We start from the raw sequence: 22,612 nt of genomic DNA, 5'->3' as shown, positions 1-22,612 counted from the left end.
GTTACAACATAAGGCCTTCTTAAGCCAGAGAAGGCCAAGAAACACTGGAGTGAGTCTGATCAGGGTCTTCTTCCACCTCTCAGCCCTAAGCCCATCACCTCAGTGACCAGATGAAGAATGACTTTCCAGTAAAGAACTCTAAAGTTGGAATGCAAGATCTTGCCCTGATAAGTTTACAAAGATATCTGTGAGGAGCCCCAACCACTTTGGATGAGCCAGTTGGAGTGGGTTGATTAGTAGGTCACTAATTAACTGGTGATCTGTCACATTTGGCTGATGAGCAAGTTGTTCAGCTGCCTTACTGAGTCAGTTATTGATCAGGAAGAAATGCCTCAATGTAGGTGTTGCCCACCTGGGAACATCTCAAATCATAAAATGAACAATGACCAGGATCATAAGGCAAGATCCAGACAGTTTCTGTCATTCTCAGAGCAAACAGGAAGGTACAAGAGAGCTGAGGTTCACTGAGCATCAGGAATGTTACAGACCTTCAAAGAGAAGGTGCTTTACTGTAGCGTATTGGGTTTGGGGCATCATACCCCCTTTCCCACCGCCACCCTGGTCTTAGCAGCAGGGATGTGGGGCACAGGTCAGAGGTGTGAGGGAAGGAGGGCGCCTGGGGTTCGTTGGGAGCAGGACTCCTGGGGGCGGCAGCCCTGGAGGAGCGAACCACAATGGCCCACACAGCTGGGGGTCCGTGGCAGTCCTGATCCTGAGTCCCATGGGAGCCGGAGCCAGGCGGTGAGGAAAAGGGGCCGCGGCGGAGGAGGGTGTGGAGGGGAGGCAGGGGTTCTCGGTCTGTCCCTGCTTGTTTGCCAGGTGACGTCAATGTCCAGGACCTGATTCCCCTTAGATACCCAATGTTAGCACCACAAAGACTGTGCGTGAATTCTGAGAAGCTTGGATGGAATTGGTTTTCAGCGCAGAAGGGAAAGCTGGGCTGTGTCCCATCTGCAGGGGGCAGTCCGCGCAGGCGTGGTGGGCAGAGCGCAGCCAGGGCTCCTGGGGGTCGAGGGTGGTCAGAGAGATGCTGGGGCTGTTCTGTCTGAAGGTGGAAAGGAGCCTCCTCAAACATGAGGCCGGAGCCCAGCAGCCAGTGGAGCAGCAGAGGCTCCGGAGTGAAGATGGGGGTTTCGACGTGGCACGTCTGTGCGCTGTCGCCTCGCCAGAGCCGGGCTGCCTCCTTGCCGGGACAGGGGCCGGATTGCAGGTGTGGCAGCGCGTGGGCTGTGGCGTTCAGGTTTCTGGATCCCCTGTCCAGGCCACTTCTGAGTTCCTGCGGCATCTCCTCCCTCCTCTGGGACCTGCGTGTCTGCCGCTGGCACCTCTCTCTTCTTCCTTTGTGAGCACCGAGGCAGCAGACTCTCCCCTGTGCCTTAGCTCGAGAGGCCTCTTTGGCTGTCTCCTCTGTCACTTCGTGGTGGTCTTGGTAGCTAATGTAGCAGCTGTGTGGCCATCCCAGCCCTCCTGCCACAATTGCTGATGGACACTGAGCGGCTCAGGAGGCAGCCGTTGCCGCTTCCTAGGGCTCGCCTGTCTGAGCGAGGTTAGAAACAAGCCCACAGATGTCACGGTGACCTGAAGCTGACCCCACCGCTGCCCTGCTGGTTCTGATGCCGGCCTCTCACAGGCCCTTCACCTCACTGATTGTCACAGCAAAGCAATTGAGGCACGCTGCTTTGTCCTTAAGGAGATTGGGCTGGGGCCAGATGAGGCCCATCTGTGGACCTGTGACAGTCGGTGAGTCTGTTAAAAGAAATAGAGGTTATGCTAGTTTCTTCTTACGGTTTTTATGAAAACCTGGGTTGGAGAACAAGTTCTGGAGTGATTTTTTTCAGGAGACAGAGACCTCAGGGGCACAGGCAGTCCCAGGGGTTAAAAAAGGATTTGTAGGAAAAACTAACTTTCTGCAAAATAGAAAGTCTGGGTTCCTGCTCACAAGAACCCACAGGGAAGCCTGTGCAGAGTCAGTAACAGAAAGTGAGCATGGGATCGACCGTCTGTGGGCCTTTTTACATATTGAATCTACGTAGTAGAGGAGAGAGGCCGTGTCAGATTTGTCTTTGTTTGTGTTTATCATTACAAATTACAATAGCAGCTTTATTTACTGAGCACTTACTATATGCCAGGCCTTACTCTAAGCCCTTTCTATTCATTACACTGTTTAATCCTCACATGTGAAGGAGGCTCTGCTCTCACCTTTTAACAAAGAGGAAACTCACCATCAAGGGTTTGCAAAGTTGCGGAGCATGGGCCCTTTCCCTCCCGGGGCACGGGGTGTAGAAGCTGCTGCTGTGGGCCCTGCGGAGGACAGCTGGTACTTGCAGGTCTGTCTCACACCTGTGCGTGTACCCAGGGCTAGAACAGGAGAAGCCCAGGCGGGCCCCTCCCCTGGAGGGTCGCAGTCTCACTCCGGATGGAAATCAACCCACTCAAGAGCGGCCGGGGGTGGAGACCAAGTGCGGTGGAGTGAGAGGGGCGGTGCTGGCTGGCGGGTGGGCCCTGAGCAGCGGTTTTCTCATCTATAACGCAGGTCCAGCCATCCCGGCCAGGGTCGGGCAGACAGGAATGAGGCTGTGCTGGGGAGGGGGGTACAGATGCCCCCGGGGAGCTCCGTGCTCGCAGTGGGGGCACGGGAAGCAGCCCATGGGCTGCTGAGGAGGCTCTGCATGGCCGGCCCCAACAGGATGCCAAGTCTCTAAGTGGCTGCTTGAGTCACCCTCCAGGACCACTCAGCACAGAGCCTGGAGTGAGGCAGAATTTATTTACAGGCTCTGTCAGGCCGGTGAGTGGCTGTGGGCTCCCAGTGCCATCTCCGTTCCCATAGCAACATGTGGCTCTGATGAAGAAGAAAAAAACAGAAGGAAGGAGTTTTTTAAAACAGCCCGTTTCTGGCCTGCTGATGACTGTCTCCCAGGCCCCGCCCCTCAGGTCCGCTCAGGCCTCGGACCCCGAGGACCCCCCACGGGACCCTGCAGAGGATGGGCCGAAGCCCAGAGCGCCTCACAGCAGCCGCGTGCTGGCTCCCTAGGCCACCAGCACTCCCGCTGGTCAGCACGAGCATTGAAGCAAACATCCCAGTGGCAGAGACTCAGAGAGACATAGAGCAGATGGTCAGACGGGCCTCTGCTTCAGCGAGACCCGGTCCCAGCCCTCAGGCTCCCCCACTCTGCCCGAGAGCGAGAGGCCGCATCCCCAGTTGCTTGTGGTGGTGATGGAGGAGGGATGAACACGAGTGAAATCCGCTCAGGGATAGAAACAACCCAAACTAAGCCCGGCTTCAGACAGCGCCTGGAAGCCCTGCATGATGTTTGCAGGGCAGGGGTGCGTTTACAGCGGCAGGACGGGGTGTGGACCAGAGAGAAGGTCCACACGGGAGCAGCAGGGCTGAGGCACCGGCAGGAAGGCCAGCCTGGTACCTGCGTGTTGGCATAATAGTCCAGGCAGAGGCTTCGCCCATGTCCCCTGCTACCTGCAGCTCTGTGTCATGGGGTCCTCATGTCTCAGCACCCAGCCCAGCATCCAGCACACAGTAGCCCTCCCTTAATCAGACCCGGGCCAGCGCTTTAGTGCAGGGTTCTGAAGGAAACCAGCTCTCAGGAACACTTGTGACAGCCTGGATCTCTGAGGGATGAGGGGGGACTGGCCAGGGCAGCAAGGCTGTAACCCCCATGACCTTGGAGAACAGTGGGGCTGTGATGGCTTGAGAAAGCCTGGAAGCATTTAGATGCAAGAAGATACAGGATGGGGGATGGTTAAAAGTGAGCCATCCAAACAGACACATGGATTTAAGGACTACACATGCAGGTAATGATGAAGGCCGGGTGCCTCAGGAGAATTAGGCTGGGAGGAAAGGGATGCAGAGGGTCCAGAAGTGAACTCTTGAGGGGCCTTGCCAAACGTGGCCCAGGTGGCAGCCTCCACCGCGCCCCGCCCCCGCCCCCCAGCAAGTCACTTCACCTCCCTGGCTCTCAGGACACTTGTCTTTAAAATGAGAGTGAACTCGGAGTTCCCTTCGTGGCGCAGTGGTTAACGAATCCGACTAGGAACCATGAGGTCGTGGGTTCGGTCCCTGCCCTTGCTCAGTGGGTTAACGATCCGGCGTTGCCGTGAGCTGTGGTGTAGGTTGCAGACGCGGCTCGGATCCCGCGTTGCTGTGGCTCTGGTGTAGGCCAGTGGCTACAGCTCCGATTCGACCCCTAGCCTGGGAACCTCCATATGCCGCGGGAGCGGCCCAAGAAATAACTAAAAAGACAAAATAAAATAAAATAAAATAAAAATAAAATAAAATAAAATAAAATGAGAGTGAACTCGATCTTAAAGGCTCATTCCCAGTGAGACAGAAAAAAAGCAGAAAAACATTTAACTTACAGCACAATTATAAAAGAAGATCTTTTACGGGCATCCTTATACTTAAGTATCGATTGGGAAAGATTTTGTTGGAAGAAGAGAGGAAAAGCGACATGACAGTGAGCACGTCATTCCTCCAAACACACCACCAGCTTCTGCCTGTTGTGCAGCAGCAGCCACTCTGCATCAGACACCTGGCCGGAGCACGTGAAGCCTGGGACTCGCCGGGCGGGGAGAGGGACGGGACACCAGCTGGTGAGAGTGTCCAGCCACGTCCCATGGCTGGGCCAGAGGTGACGAGTCAGGCCTGAGATCCCTGCAGCTGGACCTGGGGACAAAGCAGACACACACCTTCCAGTGAAGCACAGAGCTGCCTGGGCGTTGGCTGGAGAGTGGGACCCTGGAAAGGCCACATCTGCCAGGCTCTACCTGGAAACTAGGACATTTCTGCTTTTTTCGTTTTGAGTTTTTTAACAATAAAAAGATACCTCTACCACCCCAGCACCAAGTTAATTGAGAGAGTGACTCACTCCCCCCAGAACCCTGGGGTGTGCATCCATGAAAAAACAGCAGTCAGGGGCTCCAAAGCTGCCTGGAGTGATATGTTTGGAAAGGCTTTTTTCCAGAAGCTTCCAATCAGTGGTCTTCCCAGCGCCTTGGCCTATGTGAAGTTGGCAGAGTGACATTGGAAAGTTTAAAAAAAAAATTGCAGTAGATAAACAGTGTCACCAAGAGACCTGCTCTCGTACCTGGCAGGAATACTTGTACAGAACTGTTGGGGTACCCTGTCAATGCTGAGAAACTGTTCACAGACTGGAAGTGTCTCCCTTTGAAATGGGATCCTTAAAACCATGTTTTGAGCTGTTCAGATGTATGTATGTGGACCTTTGGTTTTAAAGAGCAATGTTTTGTTGGAGACACTTGGTCTTCAGTTTTAAAGGAACAGAAATAAGACTCTCTACAGTCTAAGGGACTTGGGACTCTGTTCCTGAAAGGAGTGTTAGGAAGATGTTCACTGTCACATCGCCAGGCCAGCTAATGTGGAGCTGCACCTGCGTGAAGCCGCCATGCTGGCCACGGCTTCAGGGTGGCATGGGATTCAGAAGCCGCATCTCAGTGTCTGACTTAAGGGCTGATATCATTGAGAGGTAGGTTTCTGTTTGACCAAGATACGTCACCTCGTAAATATAAGTTGAAAGCTCGGCTCAGAAACCCTCTTTATGTGGGTTGGTGTGAGAAAGCAGCCTGTGAAAATCGCTCAGGAGAAAGCAGGAGGCGAGGTAGAGCCGTTGATCAACATTTATTAAATTTTCCTGGTTTCGGCCGTAGTTCATGGTGGACCCCTAAGCCAACTCAGCAGAAAATTAGCAGAGGCTTCTCAGCCTATAACAGCCTCGAAGATGCTGAACAGACAGTGGTGGGAGAGTCTCTCGAATGGACTAAGGCTGCTGGCAGCAGCCAGCCGCCGAGGCGTCAGTCTGGTCGCCGTGAAGGGGCCAGCACATCTGTGGACATCCTTCCCAGGGTCCACCCCGGACCACCTCACACATGTGAGAATTACGGCTCCCAGAGAGGAAAGGCTCAGTGACAACAAACAGCAGCTACGAACAAGGACACGCGGGTGGTGACTAAGGCCGCGTCATGCATACACACGACTACATCCCAAATCAGCCGGCACCTCTCGGGGAACAGATCTGGAGGCGCCACCGAAGCCGGTTCAGCGAAGGTGCCCCTTTGTGAGCGCAGCAATCAAGCAGGCTAACGGGATGCATGATTGCCCAAGGGGGGAGGGAAAGTGATGCGCCCGGGGCAGGGCCTTGCATAAATCAATGGTGCACCTCTGGCCGGTGTGCCTCCTTCTCTTCCAGTCTCGGGAAGGTTTGGAGGAAAGAAATGGAATCACACAAGCTTCAGAGCCAAGAGAAACTCGGGCCCTGGCTGTGCGCGCCAGACCCGTAACACCTTTCCACGTGGCACGGCATGGCAGGGGCGACTCCTCCGGTGTCTGTGAGGGAGAGAGGCAGAGGTGTCCCAGCCTCTTCCCCGTCACCGCCGCAGGGTCAGCCCCGACCACTTGGCCACCAGAGGAGGAGCCAGTTCCCCGCAGCCTCACTTTCCGCCCGTCAGGACCTCCCAAAGGCCCCTCTCAGGCTGCCCATTTGCAGTGGGTGCACGTGGAAGGGGCCTGGGATGGTGATGGGGGTGGGGGGTGCAGGCACCACAGCTCATGGCAACGCTGAATCCTTAACCTACTGAGCAAGGCCAGGGATCAAACCCACATCCTCATGGATACTAGTTGGGTTTCTTAACCCAGTGAGCCACAATAGGAACTCCCACCCCAGAGTCTTTATGGTTGGTTTGTTCTCGCATAAGGCCCTGAGCGGGAGAAAGGATGGCCGGGCCTTGGTCCTTGACTCAGGTTCCCACGGTCCCATGCTCAGGACAGAGGCGGGAGCGGGGGCTGGGCCTTGGGGCTGGAGGTGCCCTGGAACCTCACAGGCTGGCCTAGGAGTTAGGGGAGCCAAGCAAGGCTCACAAATGCACAAGGAGAGAAACACCCAAGAAGCGGGGAGCCTGGGAAAGGTGGTTCGGAGGAGGACGGTGCAGGTCAGCTGAGGGCTCGGCGGCAGCCCCGGCCTGAGCAGTAGCTGCAGCGACGCGGACAGGGAGCAGGACCCACAGATGACAGAGGAGAGCAGGACAGGGCGAGGACGAGCTCGCGTCCGAAGCCGCAGGTGCAGTGAAATGCAGTAGGTTCGGGGTGGATGGGGACATGGGCCTTGGGACGAGGGTGACCCTGGGTCAGACTGAGCAAGGGAAGGGTGTTTGTTCGCCTCCAGGAAGCCCGAGGGAAAGGGCCCATTGCGTGTGGGTCGGGTGCGTTCTGGGGGTCGCCCCGGCTGCCTGCCCACAGCTCCACAGCCCCCTGCCCTGCTCGGAAAGCGGGTGCTCACAGAGTGAAAGACCCCCAGAAGATGGGCTCGTCTAGACACCGGAAGGACTCGGGGCTGGTGCAGGAGAGGAGATTCACAGCTGCTCCTGAGAAGAGGCTTCTCAGATGGGACCCCGCCCAGCTCGGGCTGAAGCCCAGGGCCCAGACCGTCTTTAAACCTTGACAGGCAGGCCCTGCAGACGGCCCGAAGGGGGAGGTTTGATACCAAAAGCAGGGCGAAAGCAAAGGAGAGACGGGGCTGACGCAGGGCAGCTGCCGCCAGGAGGCCCCGGAAGCCGCGAGGGCCTGAGCCTGAAGAGAGGAATCAGTTCCCTCTGAGGGAGGACAGCCCTGCCCGTGTGGAGAGGAGCCCACAAGACGCGTGGTCGCTTAGTCTTTATATTAGAGTTTGAAATGTGAAATTTGAAACAGTGGTAGATAAATGAACTGGAGTGGGAATATGGAAAAAATAGTGATGCAGGAAGGTAAGCACAGAATTTATTCTTTAAGCATAATTTCACAGTTGATGTTACACTTGTCTTCTCCTCTGTGAACCTGATTCCACAGAAGATGGGTGCATGTGTGTGCATGTTCGGTGCGTGTGTGCCGTGTGCACGGTGTGAGGCGTGCATGGTGCGTGTGCTCTGGGTGGAGGCCGTGGAGCTCCCAGAAGGACGCAGGGGCAGCCCCTGGCCCCCAGCCCCCTGCAGCCTCCTGCCTGGGCCTCCCGCAGAGAAGTGTCCAGCTCTGCCTGCGTCCTCCCCACTCCCAGGCCAGTGGCGCCTCATCCTCTGCGACGGGCCCTGAGCCAGGACTCGGGAGCCTGGGGAGATCCAAGTTCACCGGCTCCTCTGCAGGCAGCAGGCCCCTCGGAAGAAAAGGCTGGGCCCAACCCAAGGGGACCTGAGGGTTGAGTTCTCCTGGGAGCACTGGGTGACCAGAGCTGGGGGCCCGGCCCTGGCCTTTCACACTGTCCGCACAGGCCTCAGGCACCCAGTCCTGCCCAGGCGCAGCACTGCACACCGGTTACATGCTTGCGCTGGAGCCTCAGTCCGTCATCTCACCTGTTGACCGGGTGCCTCGGCTGCCTTAGGAGAAGCCCGGAGCCCCGGGGAGGAAGCCCTGGGGTACGGCAGCACCGGTAGCAGAGCCTGGGCCCTACCAGGTGGTTGTTCAAGACGCTGTGGTTCTGGCGGCTTGTCCTCTGCCTCCTGGTCCCCAGCCTCAGTCCCTGTCATGTGTCTGGCCAGGCACACCAGTTTGTGCCACCAGGCCCCTCAGGAGTTGGCTCTCAGCCCCAGTCCCATCCTAGTTGAGGCCTCTGTCTGCTCCCTGCTGCCGCCCTCGCTCATCTTGGCCTCGGCCTCTCTGGGATCCACCGCTGCCTGAGCTCCAGCTCCTGCGCCAGCTCATCTCAGCCCGAAGCCGGGGCCCCTCCCTTGTCCTTCACCGCCACCAGGTAACCGAGGCCAGCATGTTTTTCTCTTTAAACACCCGCGGACCATCCTCCTCTCTCGGCCTCCACCCCCGGCGGAAAACGACACTGTTGACCCCTGGCTGATGACTCCCCCCTCAGCGTCCACCCTCCCCAGGCCCCCTGCCCCTCACTGCCGGCGAAGCTGCCCAAACACCAGAGCCGCACATCAGCCGCAGCCGTGCTCCGGAGGTGGGACCTCTGTTGTGGGGTCTGAAGGACAGGCCCGACCCTGTGGGACGCACCCAGTCCTTACTCCCGGGCCAAGCAGGTCGTGGAGGGTCTGCTCCAGGCCCTCGCCAGCCCCGCCACCTGCTCTGCCCTCCTCCCACGGTTCGGCGCTCAGGTTTTCTCAGACACCGCTGGGCTCTTTCCTCCCCGAGGTCTTCACCGGCGTTGTTCCCCTTGCTTGGAACGCCTTTAACCCTGCAGTGTCCTTGCCTTCTCTCCAAGTCCTGCCTACTAATTCGGGGAGGAGGGGGGCCTTAAGATTTTTTTTTTTTTTTTTGTCTTTTTGTCTTTGCTAGGGCTGCTTCTGCGGCATATGGAGGTTCCCAGGCCAGGGGTCCAATTGGAGCTGTAGCTGCTGGCCTACACCACAGTCAGAGCAACGCAGGATCCGAGCTGCGTCTGTGACCCACACCTCACAGCAACACCGGATCCTTAACCCACTGAGCAAGGCCAGGGATGGAACCCACAACCTCATGGTTCCTAGTCGGATTCGTTAACCACTGAGCCACAACAGGAACTCTATGATTTTAAGGTTGAGAAGTAAATCATTTCTTTATAAGGTGAAATACAATTATCTTTGTTAATATGAGATAAAAATAAAACATTTCAGAAGGTGGAAGATTAGAGCTCATTGTTAGGAATACATATTTGATGACATGATTTGCTGAATAGATTTTAACCAACTTATTGAATACAGCACCCCAAATCTGAGAGTAATCGTGGAAAACTTTGATTCATGGGTTTTAACCAGTGTATCTTGAAAATGTTTTCATAATTCTGGAAAAGTTCCAGTTAGATTTAAGAGAATTACATGAGTCACGTGTACATTTCAGCTCTGAATTCAGAGCTTCTCAGGCCAAGCTTGACCCTCGCGGGGCCGGGAGGCACCGGGGCCCATGACTCAGGAGCTGCATCCCCACCCAGGGCTTCGTGTCACTCGAGGGGGGCCTGTGTGCCCAGCGTGTACCCTGTGCGCTCCTTCTGGGAGGTGGGGATGGGTGTGTGAATAGCCACGTTCTCCGGCAGTTTTAGAAAATATGGAATTTGAGGATCTGGGGATCGATTCCCTTACAGCTGCCAGTGTGCTCCCTGGAAGGAGATCTGTGTGCGCCAGACTGAAGGCCAGCACCGCAGGGGAGGTGACTGTTCTCACAGGGCTCAGGATGGGCACCGGTGAGCTGGGGCCCCAGAAGGACTTGCTTGCCAGACAGTGGAGAGGGATTTCCATGTGCACGCTGGGCGGCGGCACAGGTGGGCACCCCTAACTCCCTCCTCTGTGCTCCAGCAGCCCGAACCCCCAGGACCCCTCCCCAGCCGTGCCGTGTCCTTAGGGCCAGGGCCCAGCACGCCCTGCTTGCCGAGCTCTGTGGTGCTGAGCTCCGTGGTGCTTCCAGAGTGACTCACTGTCCTGAGTTCGGAAGGCCGACTCCTCTGTAAGGGTGTTTGTTCCTGGCTGGCCCAGGTCCCCCCAGCCTGCTGCCCAGAAGATTTTTATGCACAGGACCGGCTCTCTGGACCCTTGGAGATAAGCCTGGGTCCTCCCTGGGGTAACGGTCCGCTAGCTGTTTTTAGATAACTTTATTGAGGAATAACTCACACGTGGTACAAATCACCCATTTAAAGCCTCCAATTCGGCGGGGGGGGGGGGGGGGGGGCGGCGGTGGTTAGTGTTTCAGAGTCATGCAGCCATCACCACCGTCAGCCCCTGCTGACTTTTAACCCAACTGCCAAATGTAAGAATTGCTTAATTAATAAATCAAAAAAGAAAAGTTCCTGGGCCAAATGGAGAAATCCGGGTGGGGACGCTTCACAGGAACCCACGTTGTACCGCCTGTAACTCAGACATCAGGCCACTCACTTTTGTCCTGATCAAGACGAGTTCACAACCTTCTAGCTTCTAACCTTTTGTGCCGGGGGCAGGAAACGGGGAGAACCTGCTCTAAGTCCCTTGGGGCGACCCCCAGAGCTGAGGGGACAGTGACCCGACTGTGGCAGCTCCAGGGTCAGCACAGCCACCCCTCACTGGTTCCTTCGTTTCTCTCACCAGGTTTTCCACTGTGTCCACTTTGAGTGTCCCGAGCAGCAGAGCAGCCAGAAGGAGGAGAACAGCGAGGAGCTGGGGACCGGGGACACCAGTCCGGCCAGTCATCAGCTCGACCCCCACGCCCTGCAGGCCCCCAGTGGCAATGCTCTGCCCGCCAGCCCAGGCGCCCCCTCGCGCTCCCCGAACCGGCAGCACCGATAAAGGAGGCGCACACGCGGAGTGCCTCGGGTGGGCGCAGGTGGCACAGGAACCCCCCCACCCTGAGCAGGGGTCTTTGTGGAATGTCCTCCCCTCCCCGCCCGCCCCTGTGAGGAGCAGACCTGGCTGCACACAGGGACACAGGACAGCTTTCCTCCCGAGGACACAAAGGGGCTGCTTTGTTCTCAGTTTGTTCGCATCAGACTGGTCTCCGGGGAAGAGAGTGGGTCTTCAGTCCTCACCGAGTCCACCGTTAGCACCGTCCCGCCCTCGGCTCACCCTGCACGGGGCGCAGGGGAAGCTGCAGCGGGAATAAGCAGTGGCGAGGGAACCCGGGGACGCGGAGAACACGCTAGGCCTCTATCACCTGGAGGCGCCTTAGGAAATGGGTTTCCGTGGAGTGTTTACATTTCTGGAACACATCGCCCTGGCAACGAAATGATTTTTTATTTCTTTTAGTTATTCTCCATTTGCTGAATCATAGGTGTTCCAGATCTCTTTGAAAGGCTCAAACAGCAAATCACTTGTTTTAATCCCTTTTGACGCTGTAATTTTCCTTCCTTAGTTCTGAGCGATTGTGCGTGGGGTAGAGCCGAGGGACATCGTGCACGGCTCCTAAATGAGGCCCAGATGCAGCTCATCACGGCACCTGGTCTGACAAGGAAAATCCTTTGAGGAAGTTCAACAAAATACACAATGAGCAAATCAATCTGTGGACACTGGAGTTAATAATCACTCGAATTGCTAAGTTATTAACCTGTCATTCCTGAAATGCATCCAGCCTTTAAGCTTGGGAGGCTGACAAGGAAATAGCGATTATGCCACCTGCTAATGTCATGTTCAGAAGTAAGTGTAGATAAATGTTTACTAACTTCCGGTTGGGCTGAACCTGTCCTTGAACTGCCGCAGGTGAGCAGAGCCCCTCGGAGGCAGCGGTCCTGCCCTTCCAGCAGGGTCGTCACTGATCGGTGGTTGCTGTTTTTCCCCCAGACCGTACTAGTCAGCCTGGGATTGGGGGGAAAAAAAAATGGCTCTAAGCAGCTTCCCTCTTAATCCTCATTGAAACGATCGCATCTGACAGTTGCAGCTTGTCTGGCTCTGTGTCTTAGTAATTTCCATTCTAGGGCTAACGCCCTGTGTAAGGTGATCAGGTTGTGTCCGCTTTTGCTCATGCCCAGAGTTCTTGGTGGCTGCTGGCCAGCGCAGGCAGGTCCTTTGCACACTGGGCTTGGAGGACCTGCCGTCTGAAGGACCCATTGGTCCCAGGTGTGCAAAGAGCCGATGGTCAGCTGATCCTCCTGGTGGGACATGGCTGTGAGTGATCAGTATTGGAGGAGGCAGATAGCATCAGACTGCAGAGTTAGCGGGGAGGGCGGCTTCCAGCGCCCTCAGCTCTGACCTCTGTCTCTGTCCCCTTGTGCGGGGTGAGCAGGACCCTGAGGAGGCCAGCTCTTCATAAGACAAGGGCGGCTCCTGTGACAAATGCGGTGCCATCCACTCTCGGCGGGGGGCTGGCTGCACTCTGTGGCTCCGTCAGCGTCCAGCTCCCAGTCGCCCATTAGAACCAAGAATTCCTGTCCACTCAGCACCGCCTTCAGCTGTGCCCTCACTGCCACTGGGGGAACAGGAGAGGTAAGGATACCGTCTAGGCAAGGGCCGCTTTTCAAACTTTGAAGTCCCGGCTTGGAGGCGGCACTGCTGACATGGGGCAGTAGGGGTGGGGGCTGGTGTGCTGGTGGAAGGTCTGGAAGAGGGGACCCAACCTCCCCGCTCCGGACCCTCCCGATCCACTGCCGCGGCAGCACCGTTCTCCTCCCAGGCACGGGGTGCTGGGCCGTGCCTCCCCGGCCAGTGGCTTGTCCCCTCACCTCCTCCCCCACAAATTCTTTCATCTTTGCTCCTTCCAGGTCTCTGCCCTGAGGTCTGTCTTGAGAGAATGTAGCTGGTCCCCCCAACCACTGCCCCAGCATCTCAGATGTCACTTCTCTCAGATAAAGGGAAGGAAGGGGAAGACGAGGCAGTGCTGATGACAGCAGGGGATGGAGGCAGGCTCTCTGACGCAGTGTGGCTGCATCCCTGCCTGCAGCTGCAGCGTCGCCCTGCACCCAGCCTGGGCTCCTGAAGGTCTGGAGGCCTTGCTGGCCGAAGCCCCCTCTGGACCCCAGCAGATGCTGATGAAGCTCAGCAAACCCGCTGCTCTGGTCAGCCTCCCACTTCCAGGCAAGGGCTCTGCCTTCCTTGGTGAGCTTCTGGTCTGGGGAGCAAGAGGGCTCTTTCTGTACACCTGGCCCAGGGGCCTAGAGATGCCAGCTGAGGGTGACACACCAGACACACCCAGGGGGAGGTCCATGTCACCAAGGAACAAGGGATGAGTGGCAGCCAAGGAAAAGTCTCCAGGTGGCTGGCCTTCTCCAGAGCCCTGGCTGGTCCTGCAGACGACTCCCCACCCCACCCCTGCCCAGGAGCCAGCTGGGCTGAAACCTGGAGAGACCAATAGAGCCAAAAGGCAGTGTGGATGGTGAGGCTGGCCGCACACAGCTCCCAGGACCCCGCACCCCAAAGGGTGGAGGCTGATTCTGCTGGGAGTGTGGGGAGCTAGGAAGGAGGCTTGGCCGAGCTCAGAGGGAGGCAGATGAGGCCTGTGGCCGGCCCCCCATGGTCAGGGGAAGTAGACAGAGGACTGCTTGTGGCTTCTGGCCCTTTATTGCAAAGCACCTTTGTAATCTCTACCCAGGTCAAGAGGAGAACACTGCAGAATCTCCTGCCCTTAATTTTAGATTAGATTTTGCAGGAGAGTAAAAAGCAAACTTCTCCCAGGCTTTTGGGGGAAGCCTCCAAAGTCACTTTCTGGCAGCTTCTTGGAGGGCTGGTTGGGATGCATGGAATGCGCTGGGCAGGCGGGCCCCCCGCCGCAAGGCAGACTTAGAGGCAGGGTTTGCTGCCCTGCACTTTGAACTTGAAACAGACAGAACAGTGTGACACCGCACACGCACCCACCGCATACACGCTTGCTTTCCCATAGCCTCAGCGTTTTTCCCGTTTTCCTTCAGATTTTAGTTAGAACCATGAGCCCAAATGGACGTGGGACTCTTCTCAATTGCTCTTTAAATCGCTTTTTTTTTTTTTTTTTTTGGTCTTTTTGCCATTTCTTGGGCCGCTCCCGCGGCATATGGAGTTTCCCAGGCTAGGGGTCCAATTGGAGCTGTAGCTGCCAGCCTACGCCAGAGCCACAGCAACGCAGGATCCGAGCCATGTCTGCGACCTACACCACAGCTCACGGCAACGCCGGATCCTTAACGCCCTGAGCAAGGCCAGGGATTGAACCCACAACCTCGTGGTTCCTAGTCGGATTCGTTAACCACTGCACAACGGGAACTCCCACTTTTTTAATCTTAGTAAAGAAGTGTTGATTTCTGACCAATTGTTTTATTCCTAGAAGAATTGGGAAAATTATTTTCAGTAAGAGTGGGATGTGTGTGTTAGACTGATTCCTTCCCGCTCCCCTAAAGTAGCCTCTGAATTGCACAAAAAGTTGCTCAGCAGTTGTGCTGTCGCCCTGGTTGTCAAAGTGCTGCGCAGGCAGTGCCAACCCAGTCAACTTCACCTTTCTTTAATTTAAAAGATAACAAAATGGTAATCACTTAGCCTTTCTAGAGCCACAGAGTTAAAAAGGAAGGTCTAATCTGTGATAAAAAGCAGAGCATCCTGTGTTTTGAGGCCATTTGGTAATAAAGGGTGCGTTCCCCATCTCGCAGCTTCAATTAAGAGCCTCCCTTTGGACAGAGAAAGTTGTCAAAACAGGAAAAGAAAATTAAATGTCTCCTTCTAAGAGTTTTTCCTCATTAGTGATCTCCCCCGACCCCGTGCTATCATTTCACTCCTGCCTTCCATGTGGGTGGCCGACTCCTCTGGGTGCTGCTGAGGTGGTCAGGGCGGCAGCTGGGCAGCCAATGACCGTGGCCGCAATGGTCTAGGCTACACTCCATTTATTTTTGTGGCTGCGGCCATCGATTCTCCATGTTTGTCCTGACAGCAGCTCCAGCAGGAGTTCAGTGCTCATTAGTGGCCCTAGGAATTTAAAATTGCAGTTCGTGGTTCTGTGCTACCCTGGTTTTTATTATTCTAATATTAAATTAGAAGTCGTCCTGGGGCCTGGTGTTTGCTCAGAGGTTTCTGGAGGAGGGGGAGGGAGGTGCAGGACGCACCGTTTCTCTTCCTGGAAGCTGACCTGACCTGGTCCTACCTGGTTACTGAGCAGGGTTCTGAAGCCCTGGCATTTTGCAGAAAATGAATGGAAATGGTGGGGAGAGTGGTTGGTGGATAAACCAGCTTCCGATACACCCCAGCCTTGCCCCGGTGCAGGGTGGAGAGAGAGGAGAGAGACGTGATTCTATGGGTTTTCCATCAGACTGGCTGCAAGAGCTGACCTACCTCCGCAGGTGAGGCCATTGCCCAGGGACTGCAGTTCCCCCACCAGACACCCCCGTCCCTTCAGGTAGGACTTCCTGCTGGACCGTTGCAGGGTGCGAGCCCCCCGACACGTTTGACACGTTAGAAAATCACTGTCCTCTTTTAAAAAGTTAAAGTAATGCTCACGGACTAACCTGGCAGAGGGGCAAGGGTGCCTCCCTTTCTTCTGGCTGTCACTCCTGACCTGGACCCAGTCACCAGCCGCCTCTGTGCCTGACCATCCGGATGGGCCTTGGCCCGACGTCCCTCCTTCCCAACACCCTGTCCTCTCCCAGCCAGAAGGCAGACTCTGAAAGGGGCCCCTGACCCCACCGAGTCAGTCAGGAACTCAGATACTCCCCCAGAGGCCTCATGCCCTAAAGACGCACAGTCACCCTCCTTTGATTTATGATAAATGTCTCGAGCATTTACCATTTGCAACCTGAGTATTTATAGTCCTGAGTCCAGAGCAGGAAGAGGTGGCTGCCCCCATCATTGTCTCCTCTTGTCTGTCACTGCAGCTGGGACAGCTGAAGAACGCCTTTCAGAGCCAGCAGGCAGACGTGAGAGGCCTTTGGGGTGGGATCTGGGCCCTGGGCCCTGGATTTCCGTGGATGTCCTGATGACACTATTGCAGCCTGGCTGTCGCCAGGTGGCCCCCTCAAGCCATGTGAGCCCCCTGCCCTGGTGGGGGGGTTCTGGCTCAGGATGGGGAGGGCACCTGAGCAGCGATGGGATAGACAGGACTGACCCATGAGGTCGCCGTGCCCCTTGTGGGGGACAGGGGGACCCCCACCTCCCTCCAGGCTCCTGGTTTACTCCCAGCTTCTAGTTCTCTCTCTTGAGACTTGCTCCAGGCAATGGGTCCCCTTCAGTAGCCCCAGACCCAGAGCAGCTTGTGGGTAAGGATGGCAGGGAGCATGGAACCGCTGACCAGCCCAACAGCTCAGGCCTCAGGAAACCAGGACGGAGCCCAGCTCCCCGGGCCCGCTCCCTCAGAGCGCCACTCCAGAAGGGACCCGAGAGGCAGAGCCTGCTCTGAGGAACAGCCAAGAATCTCCTGTCTGGCTCTCCCAGCACCAAGGTCTGAGGCCACCACTGCCCCTGTGCCTGCAAGAGTCAGAGGGTGAGGGTGAGGGCTCAGCTCCGGGGGGAGGGTGGGGAGGGCAGGGCGCCTCGGGGTGCCGGGGGCTTGGCACGCCCTTCGCGCCGCTCGCCAATGCTGCCTCACCTGATTCACCCAAGAAGGCGGGCCGCCTCTGTGGGTTTCTGGGTCTGCAAAGGTTGGTGAGGGCCTTGCGCCCTGGATGGGAGGGTGGGGCCGTGCTGGGCGGGGGGTGGGAACTGCTCTCCTGAGTCATCTGTAAAGGGGGACTTTGTCCGAAACTCTACAGAAGCTTCGCTGCTGTTTGGAAATACATGTTAATTCATGGATAGGATGCAGCTTCATTGTGCACAGCTGCCTAGGTGAGTAACTACACAAACGGTGTGTTCACAACAGCTGTGCGACTGCGCTGTGGCGTCCCCTAGAAACAGCGCAAAGGCCCCTGTGCGCCCCCGCCCCCCGCGTACCAGACAAGGCCCACACGAGCCTCCATCTCGTTCAAGCTCTGGTCAGAGAGACCTTGTTACCATTTGTCTGGTTATCCAGGTGGCACTCAGGAGAACCGGCGAAACAGAGAAATCCAAACTTTCATAGGATTGGTTTAATTTTTTTCAGCAGGAGAAAAAAGAATAAAGTTACAAGATTCTTTTAATATTTTCACAATGTTAAAACTAAAACTGAGCTCTAGGCTATGTGTGTAAGTAAATCTAGAACACAAAAGGGTTAAATAAGATTTTCTCTTTTAAAGATACAAGAATTTAAGCTTTCCTTACATTTAACAAACTTCACAGAACAGATACTGCAGGGGAACAAACCCTCCCCCCACCCCCCCCAGCTCTACCGTCAGGAAGTGGACGGGCCGCCAGCCCTGGGTGCGGCCGGGCTCCCCAGAGAGCCTGCTTCCCGAGGCTGCCTGGGCGCAGCAGCGGCAGGGCCTGAGGAGGGGCAGCCGGAAGGGCGCCTGGTGGCCTCTTCGTGATGGGAGCTTGGGGCGGGGGGTGAGGCGGGCCACCTCACTGAGGATGGCCAGGTACTGGCCAGAGGGCCGTGGCTTGACAACAGTGGTAAACACGGGCAGACCTGGCCCCTCTGCCCTTGGCTGCCCTAGAGCAAGACACTGGTCTGGGTCCTGAAGCAAGAATTAAGGCTGGAGATTCTGCAGCGGATTCCACTCTGGTGGGGGTGGGAGGGAGAGGAGGTTGGGAAAAGCATAGGTTCCTAGTTTAGTATCTTCAGACCAAAAATGTGTAGTTGTAGGTATCAACTTATTTTGCAGGCAGAGTTGAAGGAACATTTGTTGTGGTATAAAGGGGAAGGTTGCTGGGTTAAACTATTCCAGTAGCCTGTGTGTAGCCTCTGCAGGAGCCGCTGACCCTTGCTGGCCCGGGTCAGATGGGGCTCAGACCAGGCGACGATTTCCTAACCCGGGCAAACAGGCCCGCCTCCGCCCACCCCACCTGCCAGAGCTACTGTGCTGCTCAACTCCTCTCGGCCCCAGAAGAGGCGACGCCGAGTGACACCCCCTGCCCCGACCCCAGCCACCTGAGCAAAAGTCCTTCTCGAGCTGGGCCACGGCCACAAACCGCTGTCCAGACAGATCAACCTCCGTCCCTGTGACGTACGCTGCCTCCCTCACCAAACCGGCACGAGGGCAGACACAGAGAGTTGTGCCGGGACTACGGGCCGCGCAGACATAGGTGGTGAGGCCAAGGCGTCACCCTCCCAGCCCTGCAGCGGGTGAGCAGGCTGCTGCTGGAAGGTTCCCCAGCACCTCTGTTGATTCCTGTCGGCTATGAAGCATCTTTTAACAAAACTCCCATTACAGAAATCCAGCTGCAGAGGCCGGTCTGTAGGCCACAGTCGCTGTGCTGCGATTAGCCTTATTTGATCAACTGCCAGATCCCTGCACTCGGCAAATGGCAAACCGGGTTCAGGGGGCAGCCCCGGTTGCTCCTTAGGACCAGGGGTCCTGTGCAGAAAAGGTGGGTGTCATTCGTGGGCTAGTCTTGAGTGGAGCTAATTTTCAAAGTGAGGTTACTGTTTCTCTTCTTGTGTGATGAGAGAGCTTTGTGTAGCAAGTCAGGTAAAAAATTTTCTTAAGAACCTGCCCCCACCCCCATTTCCTGCTCAGTGGGAGAGTGAGGCCACCGCCCAGCCCAGCCCAGTCTCGGGGCCAATCTCAGCAGCCTCCTGTGGCCACCAGGTATCCTGGCTACTGGGACTAAGGACAGTGAAGAGGTGAAGGCCGAACACTAACCAGAGTTTCCGGCGAAGCCACGTGCGTCGTGGGGACTTGAACACCAGCTTCTCCTCCTCTATTGACTCAGAGTCTCCATCGGGAACACTTTCCGCTTAAGGCTTTTTATAAGTTTGACTCCAGCAGTGACAGGTATGTGTTGTTTTAAATCCACTAGCCATGCTCAAAAAAAAATATTCTTCATGTTTTAATTTTATACAATGGCTAGCAGGCACCTTAGTAACCAGCCAGAAATCAATTTCAACCACCATCAACCCCTAAACTACAGTACCAGGATGGCTGGCTACGGAAAGGAAACGGACTGGCTGTAGTCTGACGCGTGCCCAGTACAAGGTGTCTGGCTGACTTTGTCCTAAATAAGGCTAACATTAGTGAACTAAGAACAGCGTCACGTGGCGGCTGAGCCGGCCTTCAGGAGCACCCCTCCCCGATGCGCTGGCAAGAGCGCCCCACTTTCCGGTCCAGTTTCACCATTTTCATGATGGCTTCCTCTCGGCCGCGGCCCATGTGGTCAAACGTACAGTCGTGCTGCTCGGGGAGGCGATGTAACATACAGAACACGTAACCTGCAGCAGCGGGAGAAAGAGAGGACAGATCGTTAGGGTGGCCTCCACGTGCCCAGAGCCCGGCTCTCCCTGGGGACCAGACAGCTGGGTGGAGGGTGGTCACGGCAGGGGCTCCAGCTGCTGGACTCTATTACAGAGTCACCCCTTTAACAGGAGAGCCAGCACCTTCATTCACGTTAAGTCCAATGACGTCCTCAGAACATGCAAGGGCCACGACTGCCTCTTCATTCAGTGCTGCTCCCACCTGGGCCGTGAAGGCGACCGTGGCAGCGCCTCCCTGGGAAACGAGTGGGCTCCAAGGCCCTTCCCTGCCGGCCCCGACGCAGGAGGGAGAGCACAGAGCTGCCGACCCTGGCAAGCCCCAGTACCCACCACAGCCCACCCGCCTACTAGGAGGCAGAGAGGGAGCAGCAATGACTGGGCATAAATCCCATTCTACCTCCTGTGTCCCCGGGGCTTGGGGGAATGGTGGGTGTGATCAGATGGAAGCCCACATACGAACAGGACTCTCAAAGGCAAGCGGATCACTGCAAGTGATCCTGCTAGAAAAGGTGTAACACAGGAAGAGAGGAAAGAGCAGAAATGCTGAACTCCAATCAGCATCTCAGAGGAACCTGATGCTTCCAACTCCGCCTGGTGGCCAGGAAGCCTGCCCGCCTCTCCTGGGCGTGGAGGTGGCCGCAGGGCTGGCCTCTGTGGAGCAGAGAAGTCCAAGGGGACACTGGGGCTGCAGACTAAAGGGTGGAGGAGAGGCGGGCAGAGCCGGGAGACTGTAGAGATGAAGCCCTTCTAGGTGGAAACGAGGAGGCCCTCAGGCGTCGTCCCCTCTCCCCTTCTGGTCCACTCCTAGGAAGGCTGTGGGTGTGGGGGGGAGATGTCCCATGTTCCCTGGGTCTGTCTGGCTCTTTCTTTCAGGGAAGAGGGCAGGAGATCTGGGCTGGCTCCTCACCATCACCTCATCCCGTCACACCTCCAGGTCCTGGGGGCCTGGATCAGGTCCTCAGGACCCACCTGTAATGAATGAGATCCTTTCCTGAACCCCCCTCCCCATGAACTGCGCCCCACAGCAGCCCCGCTAAGCTGGTGTGGGGCTTAATCCTCCAAGCCAAACAGCATCTCTTCTAAGATACTCCTCTATGCCCAGACCCCAAGCAGCCAGACTGAGTGGGCAGCTGCCCCTGCAAGCTCTGCTTGGTCATCTCCCCATCCTCGGTTCTGTTCAAAGAGGAACAGAGGCAGTGATCTGAGAACAGCGACAGAAAGTGAAGCAAAGAGTGGCCATGATGGACAATTTCAAAAGCCTTAACTTTTAAGATCAACTTTACCCAGAGAACATTTCTCAGCTGACACTCAGCCCTGCTGATGCCTGAGCTCAAGCGGAGCAGGATACGTGCACACGGCCCAGGGGCCTGAGCAACCAGGCCGAGCCTGGACCATCCATTGCTTGAAAAAACACATTATTAACTGCTTCCCAGGGAGAGCAGGGCAATATGTTTGACTCTAAATTGGGATTGGCTTTAAGAAAAGGAACAGAGATGAAATTTTTGTCTCCTGAGAAGCTGAGCTCCCACTTGGCCCAAAAGCAAAGTTAAGATTAATGAGCTCGTGTGTTATATTTACTGATAAGTTCATTACTTGAAGATATTGGATACTAGTTGTATTTCTCCTAAAGGATTTCACAGCAGAAGGGGGGATGGCCTCAATATGCATCCTGCATCTAACCAGCACAATCATCTCTCTGGAGCAAAGCCCACCTGGTTGGGGAGAATCTGCTGCCAGGTCGGGGGCGGGGGGCTGTGGTGGGGGCACCAGCTGTGTGGCAGCAGGAAGTGTGTGGAGACATTTCTGCCACCAAGTCCTGACATATTTCTACAGCTTCAGCATCTACAATAAGGGGTGGGAGGACCCCTGCTACCCTTCCCTTCCTTCAAGATACCAGGATGATGCAGAAGAGGGTCTCAGAGGTGTTCCGCTGCTTCTGATAAATGGTGCTGGCTGAATAAAAGTAGCAGGAAATGGATTAGCCCTGAAATTGACTCAGCCCTGGTTCAGCCCAACACCTCATTAGTCAAAGGCAGATGCGTGGAGGGGAGAGGCTTCGGTCTCGCCCTCGCCACGCCCCTCACAATCGGCTTTAGTGTGCCCTCGCCAGCACCAGAGCATGGCCACCCTGGGTGGACTACAGAGCCCTAGGCGCTGTCTGGAAAAGGACACTAGGCCTGACAGCCAAAGGAACTTCTGGACAGCCTCTCTACCCAGCCAAGTGTTCTCCATTCAGCCCAAAACACCTTATTTCTCTATTAAAATCCTGTGTACCTCTGTCAGACACATCTTGACACTTGGCTTTGATTTTTGAAAGGTGAAAACCACTTAATTGCAGGTAAATTTGGGGAGCAGTGCTGGTAAAAATGAGAATAAATGACACTGTAATTCACTGGGGAAAAGTCTGGGGGAAATTCTGGAAGGCTAACTTCCCAAGTTGCTGCACTGAGGTTATTAGACGGCATAAATTCAGCTCAATTCCCTCTCCTGTCAGGACCACTCACTAGGAGGAAGTTACATGCTGGAACTTGTCCCAGATGCTGAGTAGGTATCATCTACTGACAGCAGCCAATTGGCTAAATGCATTTGGGTGTCAGTGGTGGGGTGGGCTGTTCTGAATACATGAGAGGGAGGTGTGACTGGTGGGTGGGGAGAACGGTTACCCTGTTTTCTTGGTACCCACCACTCACATGTCACACACGTTAAACTACTCTGGATTCTGGAGACCAAGTGAGGCATGTGGAGAGAGGTGAGTCCAAGCCTCTGGGAAAAAGACTATTCTCATTTCAGTGATGGACACAGTTTTAAAGCAGCAGGGGATGTAGAGCTTCCGCCTTGGCTAGGCCAGCATGCACACTTCCTCACACCGTTCATTAGAAACCAAGTGGGGGAGTTCCCATCGTGGCGCAGTGGTTAACGAACCCGACTAGGAACCATGAGGTTGCGGGTTCGGTCCCTGCCCTT

The 22,612-nt window shown here is 55.9% G+C and overlaps 2 protein-coding genes and 1 long non-coding RNA gene across 10 annotated transcripts in view; 2 read left to right on the top strand and 1 right to left on the bottom strand.

The window, feature by feature from the left end:
• The window catches only part of BTBD9 (BTB domain containing 9), a 406,522-nt gene extending 391,464 nt beyond the window's left edge, over positions 1-15,058 (top strand). For 2 of the 4 annotated variants that reach the window (XM_084966368.1, XM_084966369.1), the window contains exon 11: positions 11,035-15,058. In XM_084966368.1, coding sequence (XP_084822494.1) covers positions 11,035-11,232 — 198 coding nt within the window. In that variant the 3' untranslated portion in view covers positions 11,233-15,058. 4 annotated transcript variants of the gene reach the window in all.
• A 455-nt stretch (positions 15,059-15,513) lies between these two features.
• Positions 15,514-17,532, top strand: LOC146401532 (uncharacterized). Its single transcript, XR_014810103.1, has 5 exons — positions 15,514-15,668; positions 16,200-16,348; positions 16,624-16,804; positions 17,073-17,145; positions 17,330-17,532. It is a non-coding gene; the product is annotated as an uncharacterized LOC146401532 (long non-coding RNA).
• Positions 17,370-22,612, bottom strand: part of ZFAND3 (zinc finger AN1-type containing 3) — a 339,302-nt gene continuing 334,059 nt past the window's right edge. For all 5 annotated transcript variants that reach the window (XM_084968025.1, XM_021099854.2, XM_021099855.2 and 2 more), the window contains one exon: positions 17,370-19,606. In XM_084968025.1, coding sequence (XP_084824151.1) covers positions 19,452-19,606 — 155 coding nt within the window. In that variant the 3' untranslated portion in view covers positions 17,370-19,451. The remainder of the gene's footprint in view (positions 19,607-22,612) is intronic.

This window comes from Sus scrofa, chromosome 7 (genome assembly GCF_054392235.1).
Source record: "Sus scrofa isolate SSC_HxYL_T2T_F1_AM1 chromosome 7, Sscrofa_HxYL_maternal_Yorkshire_Landrace_v2.0, whole genome shotgun sequence".
Classification (NCBI taxonomy): domain Eukaryota; kingdom Metazoa; phylum Chordata; class Mammalia; order Artiodactyla; family Suidae; genus Sus; species Sus scrofa.
Note: the sequence above shows the minus strand (reverse complement) of the source record. Positions and strands in the feature narration are given on the sequence as shown.